Source organism: Lithobates pipiens, unplaced genomic scaffold, assembly GCF_037356315.1.
Source record: "Lithobates pipiens isolate NorthernLeopardFrog02 unplaced genomic scaffold, aLitPip1_a1.2 Scaffold_19, whole genome shotgun sequence".
NCBI lineage: Eukaryota > Metazoa > Chordata > Amphibia > Anura > Ranidae > Lithobates > Lithobates pipiens.
The window spans coordinates 17036732-17049286 of NW_027507764.1; the positions used below are offsets into that span (position 1 = coordinate 17036732).

Consider the following 12555-nt stretch of genomic DNA (forward strand, 5'->3'; position numbering starts at 1 on the left):
CCCGGTCTTCCAGTCTGATGTCTTGCAGTCTGATGTCTTGCAGTCCGATGTCCCGGCCTTCCAGTCTGATGTCTTGCAGTCCGATGTCCCGGCCTTCCAGTCTGATGTCTTGCAGCCCGATGTCCCGGCCTTCCAGTCTGATGTCTTGCAGCCTGATGTCCCGGCCTTCCAGTCTGATGTCTTGCAGTCTGATGTCCCGGCCTTCCAGTCTGATGTATTGCAGTCTGATGTCCCGGCCTTCCAGTCTGATGTCTCGCAGTTTGATGTCCCGGCCTTCCAGTCTGATGCCTTCCAGTCTGATGTCCTGGCCTTCCAGTCTGATGCCTTCCAGTCTGATGCCCCGGCCTTCCAGTCCGATGCCTTCCAGTCTGATGCCCCGGCCTTCCAGTCCGATGCCTTCCAGTCTGATGCCCCGGCCTTCCAGTCTGATGTCTTGCAGTCTGATGTCCCGGCCTTCCAGTCTGATGTATTGCAGTCTGATGTCCCGGCCTTCCAGTCTGATGTCTCGCAGTTTGATGTCCCGGCCTTCCAGTCTGATGCCTTCCAGTCTGATGTCCCGGCCTTCCAGTCTGATGCCTTCCAGTCTGATGCCCCGGCCTTCCAGTCTGATGCCCCGGCCTTCCAGTCCGATGCCTTCCAGTCTGATGCCCCGGCCTTCCAGTCCGATGCCTTCCAGTCTGATGCCCCGGCCTTCCAGTCTGATGCCTTCCAGTCTGATGCCTTCCAGTCTGATGCCCCGGCCTTCCAGTCTGATGCCCCGGCCTTCCAGTCTGATGCCTTCCAGTCTGATGCCTTCCAGTCTGATGCCCCGGCCTTCCAGTCTGATGCCTTCCAGTCTGATGTCCCGGCCTTGCAGTCTGATGCCTTCCAGTCTGATGTCCCGGCCTTGCAGTCTGATGCCTTCCAGTCTGATGTCCCGGCCTTGCAGTCTGATGCCTTCCAGTCTGATGTCCTGGCCTTGCAGTCTGATGCCTTCCAGTCTGATGTCCCGGCCTTGCAGTCTGATGCCTTCCAGTCTGATGTTCCGGCCTTGCAGTCTGATGCCTTCCAGTCTGATGTTCCGGCCTTGCAGTCTGATGCCTTCCAGTCTGATGTCCCGGCCTTGCAGTCCGACGCCTTCCAGTCTGATGTCCCGGCCTTGCAGTCCGACGCCTTCCAGTCTGATGTCCCGGCCTTGCAGTCCGACGCCTTCCAGTCTGATGTCCCGGCCTTGCAGTCCGACGCCTTCCAGTCTGATGTCCCGGCCTTGCAGTCCGACGCCTTCCAGTCTGATGTCCCGGCCTTGCAGTCCGACGCCTTCCAGTCTGATGTCCCGGCCTTGCAGTCCGACGCCTTCCAGTCTGATGTCCCGGCCTTGCAGTCCGACGCCTTCCAGTCTGATGTCCCGGCCTTGCAGTCCGACGCCTTCCAGTCTGATGTCCCGGCCTTGCAGTCCGACGCCTTCCAGTCTGATGTCCCGGCCTTGCAGTCCGACGCCTTCCAGTCTGATGTCCCGGCCTTGCAGTCCGACGCCTTCCAGTCTGATGTCCCGGCCTTGCAGTCCGACGCCTTCCAGTCTGATGTCCCGGCCTTGCAGTCCGACGCCTTCCAGTCTGATGTCCCGGCCTTGCAGTCCGACGCCTTCCAGTCTGATGTCCCGGCCTTGCAGTCCGATGCCTTCCAGTCTGATGTGCCTGCTGTCCAGCCTGATGTGCCCGCCTTCCAGCCTGACGTGCCGCTGCCCGCCTTCCAGCCTGACGTGCCGCTGCCCGCCTTCCAGCCTGACGTGCCAGCTTCCCGGCCCGATGTGGTTCTGTCTGCTGCCCTGCTTGAAGTGTCTGTTACCCAACCTAATGTGACTTTGCCCATAGCCCAGCTTGACGCAGTGGACTTTCCCCAGCAACTGCTAGTTGGAGCGTCCGGAGGTCGCTCCTTTGAGGGGGGGTACTGTCAGGAAAGGTTCCCTCTGCTGGTAATATCAATCATTTGGCATGCAGTACTGCGATCCACTAGCAGGTGTCTCCTGCTGGAATTATGTCATCTTTGGTCCGCAGTACTGGTGTCCACCAGCGGAGGGATCCTGGCAGTATGGAGCAGGTATTGCCCTCTGCAGTCAGGCGTCACATGACTGACAGCAGCCATTATAAATACCCGGCAAGTTCATATACACTTCGCCTTGGTATTGTCCTTGAGCCCTGACCTGCAGCTTGTTTGTTACCTGATACCCGATACCCGATACCCGATACCCGATCCCCAATCCCTGTTTCCTGCATCCTGCCTCTTGTACCTGTTCCCTCTCTCCTTGTCCCCCTATTCTGCTTACCTCCTATTTATGACCCCGGCCTGGCTTGACTACGATTCTGGTACTCCCTTTGTTACATTATACTGGTTTACTTGCTTATCTGCACTGTTTGGTTGTTAGTTTGTTCACTTAGTTTGTATTGGTGGTGTGTTCACATTTATATGCGTTTGCTTAATAAATTTACCTTCACTTATTTGTGTCTGGTTCACTTGTCGCAGTCACACAGTTCTGGTCACATCTGGTTCATGACAGCAGGGTATTGCAGAGTATTGGCTGGTATTGCAGAGTATTGGCGGGTATTGCAGAGTATTGGCTGGTATTGCAGAGTAGGGATGAGCTTCGAGTTCGAGTCGAACTCATGTTCTACTCGAACATTGCCTGTTCGCCTGTTCAGCTAACAGTGAACAATTTGGGCTGTTCGCAGCAAATTCGAAAAGCCGGAACACCCTATACAAGTCTATGGGAGAAATCTAAAGTGCTCATTTTAAAGGGTAATATGCAGGTTACTGTCCTAAAAAGTGTTTGGGGACCCGGGTCCTGCCCCAGGGGACATGGATCAATGCAAAAAAAGTTTTAAAAACGGCCGTTTTTTCAGGAGCAGTGATTTTAATAATGATTAAAGTGAAACAATAAAAGTGTAATATTCCTTTAAATTTCGTAGCTGGGGGGTATCTATAGTATGCCTGTGAAGGGGCGCATGTTTCTGGTGCTTAGAACTGTCCCTGCACAAAGTGTCATTTGTGCAGGAAAAAAAGTCTTTTAAAATCACTTGCGGCTAAATTGTCGGGTCTCCGTAATACAGAGAACACTCAATGAGTGTTCTCTGTATTAGCCGACAATTCATTCATTCATTCATTCATTCATTTAAAAAAAAAAAAAAAGTGTGGGGGTTCCCCTAAATTCAATTACCAGGCCCTTCAGGTCTGACATGGATATTAAGGGGAACCCCGTGTCAAATTAAAAATTTTTTTTTACGTGGGGGTCCCCCTAAAAATCCATATCAGACCCTTTATCCGAGCACGCAACCTGGCAGGCCGCAGGTAAAGAGGGGGGACGAGAGAGCGCCCCCCCCCCTGAACCGTACCAGGCCACATACCCTCAACATTGGGAGGATGCTTTGGGGGTCTGTGACCCCTCAAAGCACCTTGTCCCCATGTTGATAAGGACAAGGGCCTCATCCTCACAACCCTGGCCGTTGGTTGTGAGGGTCTGCGGGCGGGGGGCTTATCAGAATCTGGAAGCCCCCTTTAACAAGGGGACCCCCAGATCCCGGCCCCCCCTGTTTGAAATGGTAAGGGGGTACAAAAGTACCCCTACCATTTCACAAAGAAAGTGTCAAAATGGTTAAATAAGACAAACACACTTTTGAAAAATTCCTTTATTAAAAATGAAAAAAATAAAAAAAAGATTCCAGCGGTGCTAATCCACTCTTGCTATCCAGCGACGGATCTCCGGGGTCCAGCGATGGATGATCATATCCAGCGACAGGGAATCTCTCAGTCCAGCGCTGTCCATACATAGTTCTTCTGTCTCCACTCCGGAGACACTGCAGAGAGCCCAGCGCTGACGTTTCTTATATTAGGAGGGCGGGGCCACCCGTCACCTGACCCCGCCCCTCTGACACTGGAGAGGGAAGCCAGGGGTTCCCCAGTGACGTGTGGGTGACCCCGCCCCCTCTGATGTAACGCAGGTTTCCGTTAGCGCTGGACTGAGAGATTCCCCATCGCTGGATATGATCATCCATCGCTGGACCCCGGAGATCCGTCGCTGGATAGCAAGAGTGGATTAGCACCGCTGGAATATTTTTTTTTATTTTTTTCATTTTTAATAAAGGAATTTTTCAAAAGTGTGTTTGTCTTATTTAACCATTTTGACACTTTTTTTTTGAAATGGTAGGGGTACTTTTGTACCCCCTTACCATTTCAAACAGGGGGGGGCGGGATCTGGGGGTCCCCTTGTTAAAGGGGGCTTCCAGATTCTGATAAGCCCCCCGCCCGCAGACCCTCACAACCAACGGCCAGGGTTGTGAGGATAAGGCCCTTGTCCTTATCAACATGGGGACAAGGTGCTTTGAGGGGTCACAGACCCCCAAAGCATCCTCCCAATGTTGAGGGTATGTGGCCTGGTATGGTTCAGGAGGGAGGGGGGGCGCTCTCTCGTCCCCCCCTCTTTTCCTGCGGCCTGCCAGGTTGCGTGCTCGGATAAAGGGTCTGATATGGATTTTTAGGGGGACCCCCACGTCAATTTTTTTTTAAAAGTTTGATGCGGGGTTCCCCTTAATATCCATATCAGACCTGAAGGGTCTGGTATGGATATTTGGGGGGACCCCCCACGTCAATTTTTAAAAAAAATTTGACACGGGGTTCCCCTTAATATCCATGTCAGACCTGAAGGGCCTGGTAATTGAATTTAGGGGAACCCCCACGCTTTTTTTTTTTTTTTTTTAATCAATGAATGAATGAATTGTCGGCTAATGCAGAGAACACTCATTGAGTGTTCTCTGTATTACGGAGACCCGACAATTTAGCCGCAAGTGATTTTAAAAGACTTTTTTTCCTGCACAAATGACACTTTGTGCAGGGACAGTTCTAAGCACCAGAAACATGCGCCCCTTCACAGGCATACTATAGATACCCCCCAGCTACGAAATTTAAAGGAATATTACACTTTTATTGTTTCACTTTAATCATTATTAAAATCACTGCTCCTGAAAAAACGGCCGTTTTTAAAACTTTTTTTTGCATTGATCCATGTCCCCTGGGGCAGGACCCAAGTCCCCAAACTTTTTTTAGGACAGTAACCTGCATATTACCCTTTAAAATGAGCACTTTAGATTGTGAACGTTCGAGTCCCATAGACTTTAATAGGGTTCTAAAGTTCACACGAAGTTTAGGTCTGTTCGCAGGTTCTGGTGCGAACCGAACAGGGGGGTGTTCGGCTCATCCCTATTGCAGAGTATTGGCGGGTATTGCAGAGTATTGGTGGGTATTGCAGAGTATTGGCGGGTAATGCAGAGTATTGGCAGGTATTGCAGAGTATTGGCAGGTATTGCAGTGTATTGGCGGGTATTGCAGAGTATTGGCGGGTATTGCAGAGTATTGGCGGGTATTGCAGAGTATTGGCGGGTATTGCAGAGTATTGGCGGGTATTGCAGAGTATTGGCAGGGTATTGCAGAGTATTGGCAGGGAATTGAGGGGTTAAATTCGGTGAGCAGCGATGTGGGCACTGCATATGCAGCCCACAGCGCTGCTGATACCGATCTCTTCCCCCTCCGCTGTACCGATCGGTACAGAGAGGGGAGGGAGGAACCGGCGTCATAAAATGACGCCGGTTTGTTTACAAGTGATCACTCCGTCATTTGACGGAGCGATCACGTGGTAAACGGCCGCGATGAGCCGCCTGTGGACCCGGCGGTCACGGATGCTCTCGAGTGCGCGCCCCAGGGGGCGTGTGTGAGCGGAATTCTGGGAGGACGTCATATGACGGCCTCTCAGAGTTAAGAAACCGCCCTGTAGCCGTCATTCGGCTATAGGCCGGTTGTTAAGTGGTTAAAAAGGTGCATGCAACTGTTCAAATGAATGGCCCGAGCAAACGCGGGACGTGTGGCCCGCACTAGTGTGAATCGAGCCTAAATGCCTCAGACTATCTACTTTCCAAAAAGGGGTCATTTTTACTTTCCTACCATTTTCGGGAAATTAGATTGTCCATCAGTACATCAGGATTGTTGGATTTTAAAATATACACTGTATTGTCAGAAGTATTGGGACATCTGCCTTTACACGCACATGAGCTTTAATGGCATCCCAGTCTTGGTCGTAGGGTTCAATATTGAGTTGGCCCACCCTTTGCAGCTATAACAGCTTCAACTCTTCTGGGAAGGATGTCCACAAGGTTTAGGAATGTGTCTATGGGAATGTTTGATCATTCTTCCAGAAGCACATTTGTGGACGAGAAGGCCTGGCTCTAATTCATCCTAAAAGGTTTTCTATCGGGTTGAGCTCAGGACTCTGTGCAGGCCAGTCAAGTTCCTCCACCCCAAACTCACTCATCTATGTCTTTATGGACCTTCATTTGTGCACTGGTGCGCAGTCATGTTGGAACAGGAAGGGGCCATCCCTAAACTGTTCCCACAAAGTTGGGAGCCTGAAATTGTCCAAAAGGTCTGCTGACGCCTTAAGAGTTCCCTTCACTGGAACTAAGGGGCCAAGCCCAAGCCCCGAAAAACAACCCCACACCGTAATCCTCCCTCCACCAAATGATTTGGACCAGTGCACAAAGCAAGGTCCATAAAGACACGGATGAGTGAGTTTGGGGTGGAGGAACATATATGACCCAAAGATTGTGCCTCCTCTGAGTTCCAGCTAATTTGTCACAAACTAAAAAAAATGAATGTTTTTATTTTTTATATGTTTTACTTTTAGTTGTGTCATATACAATGCCTTGAAAAAGTATTCATACCCCTTTAAATTTTCCACATTTGTCATGTTACAACCAAAAACGTAAATGTAAATATATTGGGATTTTAGCTGATAGACCAACACAAAGTGGCACATAATTGTGGAAGGAAAATGATAAATGGTTTTCAAATTTTTTTACAAATAAATATGTGAATAGTGTGGGAGGCATTTGTATGGCGCCGCCCGGAGTCAATACTTTGTAGAACCGCCTTTCACTGCAATTACAGCTGCAAGTCTTTTTGGGGCTGTCTCTACCAGCTTTGTACATCTAGAGAGGGACATTTGTGCCCATTCTTCTTTGCAAAATAGCTCAAGCTCTGTCGGATTGGATGGAGAGCGTCTGTGAACAGCAATTTTCAGGTCTTGCCACAGATTCTCAATTGGATTTAAGTCTAGACTTTGACTAGACCATTCTAATTAGGGATGAGCTGAAACATCCCCCAGGTTCGGTTCACAACAGCACATGCCAACAGACCAAAAATTTGTGCGAAAACACGCAAACTCCATTAAAGTCTATGGGACTCGAACATGAAAAATCAAAAGTGCAAATTTTAAAGGCTAATATGCAAGTTACTGTCCTAAAAAGTGTTTGGGGACCTGGGTCCTGCCCCAGGGGACATGTATAAATGCAAAAAAAAGTTTTAAAAAGTGCAGTTTTTTCGGGAGCAGTGATTTTAATAATGCTTAACGTGAAAAAATAAAAGTGAAATATTCCTTTAAATATCGTACCTGGTGGGGTGTCTATAGTATGCCTGTAAAGTGGCACGTGTTTCCCGTGTTTAGAACAGTCCCTGCACAAAATGACATTTCTAAAGGAATAAAAGTCATTTAAAACTGCTTGCGGCTGTAATGTATTGTCGGGTCCCGGCAATATGGATGAAAATTATTGAGAAAAACGGCATGGGTACCCCCCACTCTGAACAGCCATATACAGGCGGTCCAAACAAGACAGGGACTGTAGGTTTGTTCTAAAGTTGAATCTGTTTTTAATTTGGAACAGGTACATTTTGTAAGTGTAGCTCCAGCCAAAAAATCAATTTTTAAGCTTTTTGGATAACATAGGGAATGGGTATAACCCCTGTAACATTTGTTTTGCTGTCTGTGCCTCTGTTCAGAAGATTTCACCTCACTTTCTGTCCCAATGATAATTGGATTTTTAAAATTTGGGGTTATTAGGGAAACAAGGATTGGTGATAAAGCATCAGACGAGACACCTTTTTCCCATATTAACTCTTACAGAAGAAAATGTTCCCTTCCTAGGGGTAGATTTCCTCTCACTTCCTATTGTCTCCCTCCATTTGTGAGTAGGAGTCATTTGTAAGTCGGATGTTTGAAAGTAGGGGACCGTCTGTATATACTATACGGCCTGCCATATATACTCTGCAGAAAATTGGGCCTTAGGTGTTGGTGATGCCAGAACACTGTAAGCCCTCACAGTTCCTCTTGGTGGGTGCTGGAACGGGCCCTGCTGTGAAATATTATATCAAGAAATGTAATGACATGCCCCTGTTGAACAGGGGCAGAAAAAATGGGCCTTTGGTGGTGGTGTGGTGGTGGTGCCATAATACTGTAAGCCCTCACAGTTACTCTTGGTGGGTGCAGGAACGGGCCCTGCTGTGAAATATTAGATCAAAAATTGTAATTACACGCCCCTGTTGAACAGGGGCAGAAAAATTGGGCCTTTGGCGGTGGCGGGGGCACAACACTCTAAAGCCTCACAGATACTCTTGTTGAGCGCAGGAACGGACCCTGCTGTGAAATATTACTGCAAATATTGTAATTACATGCCCCTGTTAAACAGGGGCAGAAAAATTGGGCCTTAGGCACTGGTGGTGCCACAACACTGCAACCCCTCACAGATACTGTAGTTGAGCACAAGAACGAGCCATGCTGCAAAATATTACAGCAAAAATTATAATTATACACCCCTGTTAAACAGGGGCAGAAAAATTGGGCCTTAGGCACTGGTGGTGGTGCCCTGAAACAAAAATGTTCTTAGAAGCTATCCATATATATAATATATATATAAAATAAACTGCAGCTAACTGAACCACCTGCCTGCCTGAAGTATATTAGAAACAGTACACCACCAGGAACGGACTGCAGTGAGATCTAGCTAAACTGGATACTGTGGATATATATATATATATATATATATATATATATATATATATATATATATATATATACATATATATATGAGACTGGCAGTATATATATATATTAAATACACTGCAGCTAACTGAATCACCTACCTGCTCAATTTAAATGAAATGACACACTCTGTCTCAGTCAACGCCAGCGACACAATACACAGGGCCGACGTGCAGGCGACCTTATATAGTGTGGTGCGTGGACTTAACTCCCTGAGCCATAATTGAATTATGGCTCTCTTTGCTGACGGCGCTGTGATTGGCCAAAGCATTCGGGTCATAGTGCATGCTTGGCCAATCATGAGACAGCAATGCACTGAGCTCCTGCAGTGCATTATGGGCCGTTACACGCCGCTCGAATTCGGCTTGAACGGCCCATAATGTTCGCTTTTCGATGAACAGACAAACAGCCAATGTTCGAGTCGAACTCATGTTCAACCCGAACAGAAAACTCATCCCTAATTCTTTTTTTTTTTTTTTTTTTTTCCATTCAAAATTTTATTAGAAGAAAAATGTAATGGTTACAGCAAAAGTGCACATAACATGCGTGCATAAACATTACAGTACAGTACATACCATAAATTGAAATAGAGCACTCTCAAAATGCCTCCAACTTCGTCTCGAGTGTGCGAATGAGCGTCTGGAACAAAACTCACAAACCAGGCGGGAAGGTTACACGTTCTTCTACATCATTTAGTGTTGCTAATCCCTTCCCAACCGTTTAGTTGTCTTAAGTAATGCTGACATGCTTCGCTGGAGTAGTTCTGAGTGAAAGGTCCTCTGTCATGTCCATGAAACAATACCGGGTTTTGTCCTTAAGTAAGTCGGTCATCAAGTATGAGGTTGATTGTGAGCGAATTGTTATACCGTCTAAAATGTCAACGTTCACTGAAGGTGTAAAATGAGTGGCTGTGTGTTAAAGGGGGAATATTTGTGTGGATAAGTAAAGGAAGGGAGAGAGGGGGGAGGGCAAAGGGAGGGGGGGCACAGAGAAAGAAAGAATGTGAAGGAGGTGAGGGAGTAACAGGTATGTTTGCCTCTCCGGCTTCCACCGCCCGCGGTGGTTGGACTCAACCAGTTTGGTTCTCTGTAGTTCCTACCTGAAGGGGCCTAAGGAACAGTTTATATCTCTCTGAGTTTTTAAATTCATTCCATTGTCCCCAAGTTCTGGCAAACTTATGTGGGGTGTCTTTCGCAATGTGTATTAATTCTTCCATTTCTGCTATCTTCTCAATACGTTTGAACCACTCTGATATAGAAGGGATATCTGGGGATCCCCAATGAGCTGGTACGCATAATTTGGCTGCGTTAAGCATGTGCATAAACAGCGATTTTTTATAAACTAGAGTAGGAATATCAGAGTGGTGAAGCAGAAATCTCGCAGGCGAGTAGTCTAGCTGGGCAGTCGTGACTTGGGAAATGATGTTGTGGACTTGTATCCAAAAGCTCTGTAGTCTGGGGCAGGACCACCAAACATGGAGGAATGTGCCTATTTCAATGTTGCATCTCCAGCACCTGTCCGTAATCTCTTTGTTATACTTATGGATCAGTGATGGTGTTCTGTACCACCTTGATATCGTTTTATAGTTGTTTTCTTGTGTCGTGACATTTAATGACGCTTTATGTGCGAGTGTGAATATCTTTTCCCAGTTTTCCTCTGTTAATTCTAACTGTAAGTCCCTCTCCCAAGCTCTGCATGCAGTCCCCTCTTTCGGTGATATTGAGGAATAGAGAAGTGAATATGTGACTGAGATTACATGTTGTTGCGGCGAGGTTTGGGAACAGAGACTCTCGAATGGGGTGAGTGAGCGGTCAAGTGAAGTGTCCGTGTTTATTTTCTGGAGGAAGTGTCGGATTTGAAAGTAAACCCAATGAGGAAGGGGGTCTAATTCGGGTGTCCTGGGCAATGCATCGCGATCCAGTAATAGACCTCTTTGGAAAAATTGGTGGGCTTGTACGTCAGGAAACGGCCATCTATTCCTGAGAAAGTGTGTAGACATACCCGGTTGGAAGTCCGGGTTGAGTCTGATAGGGGTGAGTGGTCCAGGGTTGGAGGAGATATTGCTCCGTGTTGCTGCTTCTCGGAAGCTGTGTCCTAATTCTAACACATGAATATGCTTTGACCTAAACCATTCCATTGTAGCTCTGGCTGTATGTCTAGGGTCGTTGTCCTGCTGGAAGGTGAACCTCCTCCCCAGTCTCAAGTCTTTTGTAGACTCTAACAGGTTTTCTTCTAAGATGTCTTGTATTTGACTCCATCCATTTTCCCATCACCTCTGACCAGCTTCCCTGTCCCTGCTGAAGAAAAAAATCCCCACAACATGATGCTGTCATCACCATGTTTCACGGTGGGGATGGTGTGTTTTAGGGTGATGTGCAGTGTTAGTTTTCCACCACACATAGCGTTTTGCTTTTAGGCCAAAAAGTTAAATTTTGGTCTCATCTGACCACAGCACCTTCTTCCACATGTTTTCTGTGTCCCCCACATGGCTTCTCGCAAACTGCAAATGGGACTTCTTATGACTTTCTTACAACAATGGTTTTCTTCTTGTGACTCATCCATAAAGGGCAGATGTGTGGAGTACACAACTAATAGTTGTCCTGTGGACAGATTCTCCTACCTGAGCTGTGGATCTCTGCAGCTCCTCCAGAGTTACCATGGACCTCTTTGCTGCTTCTCTGATGAATGCTCTCCTTGCCCAGCCTGCCAGTTTAGGTGGACGGCCATGTCTTGGTAGGGTTGCAGTTGTGCAATACTCTTTCCATTTTCGGATGATGGATTGAACAGAGCTCCGTGAGATGTTCAGAGCTCGAGATATTTTTTTTTATAACCTAACCCTGCTTTAAACTTCTCCACAACTTTATCCCTGACCAGTCTGGTGTGTTCATTGGCCTTCATGATGCTGTTTGTTCACTAAGGTTCTTTAAAAAACCTCTGAGGGCTTCACAGAACAGCTGTATTTATATTGAGATTAAATTAAACACAGGTGGATTCTATTTACTAATTAGGTGACTTCTGAATGCAATTGGTTCCACTAGATTTTAGTTAGGGGTATCAGAGTAAAGGGGGCTGAATACAAATGTACTCCCCACACACCTTCCACATATTTATTTAGAAAAAATGTAGAAATCCATTTATCGTTTTCCTTCCACTTCACAATTATGTGCCACTTTGTGTTGGTCTATCACATAAAATCCCCGTAAAATACATTTAAGTTTTTGGGTTGTAACATGACAAAATGTGGAAAATTTCAAGGGATGTGAATACTTTCTCAAGACACTGTTAATGAAATTACAGATCTGATCGAAAGAGAATTTATTTTAATACTAAGAAAAGCTATTTCTAAGTACCAGAGAAAGAAGAGATGATACTGAGGAAGAGATGCAGAATCACCTTTTCGTGTAACATACTATAGTAACAGACTCTTTGTGTCTTGGTTTCCCCTTCAGAATGAAGACTTTGGTGGCTTTGCTTTTCCTGGGGTCGTTGGGTCTGGCTTGGTGCTGCAGCCCTCCACCTGGAGGTAAGAATAATATAAAGGTAAAAAAGTACATAAAAATTACTTTGGTGCACTAGATGAGGAGGAGGGTCTGAATACACTCTTATGGCAGCAGGTAGGTCATCAAAAGAACTCCTTCAGGTATTTTAAAGAGATATGCACT

At 46.8% G+C, this 12555-nt stretch overlaps 1 protein-coding gene across 1 annotated transcript in view; it reads left to right on the forward strand.

Moving 5' to 3' along the window:
* The first annotated feature begins 12289 nt into the window (after positions 1–12289).
* Positions 12290–12555, forward strand: part of LOC143997915 (fucolectin-like) — a 33686-nt gene continuing 33420 nt past the window's right edge. Inside the window, exon 1 of the mRNA XM_077493737.1 lies at positions 12290–12416. Within this exon, the coding sequence (XP_077349863.1) occupies positions 12344–12416 (73 nt within the window). The 5' untranslated portion in view covers positions 12290–12343. The remainder of the gene's footprint in view (positions 12417–12555) is intronic.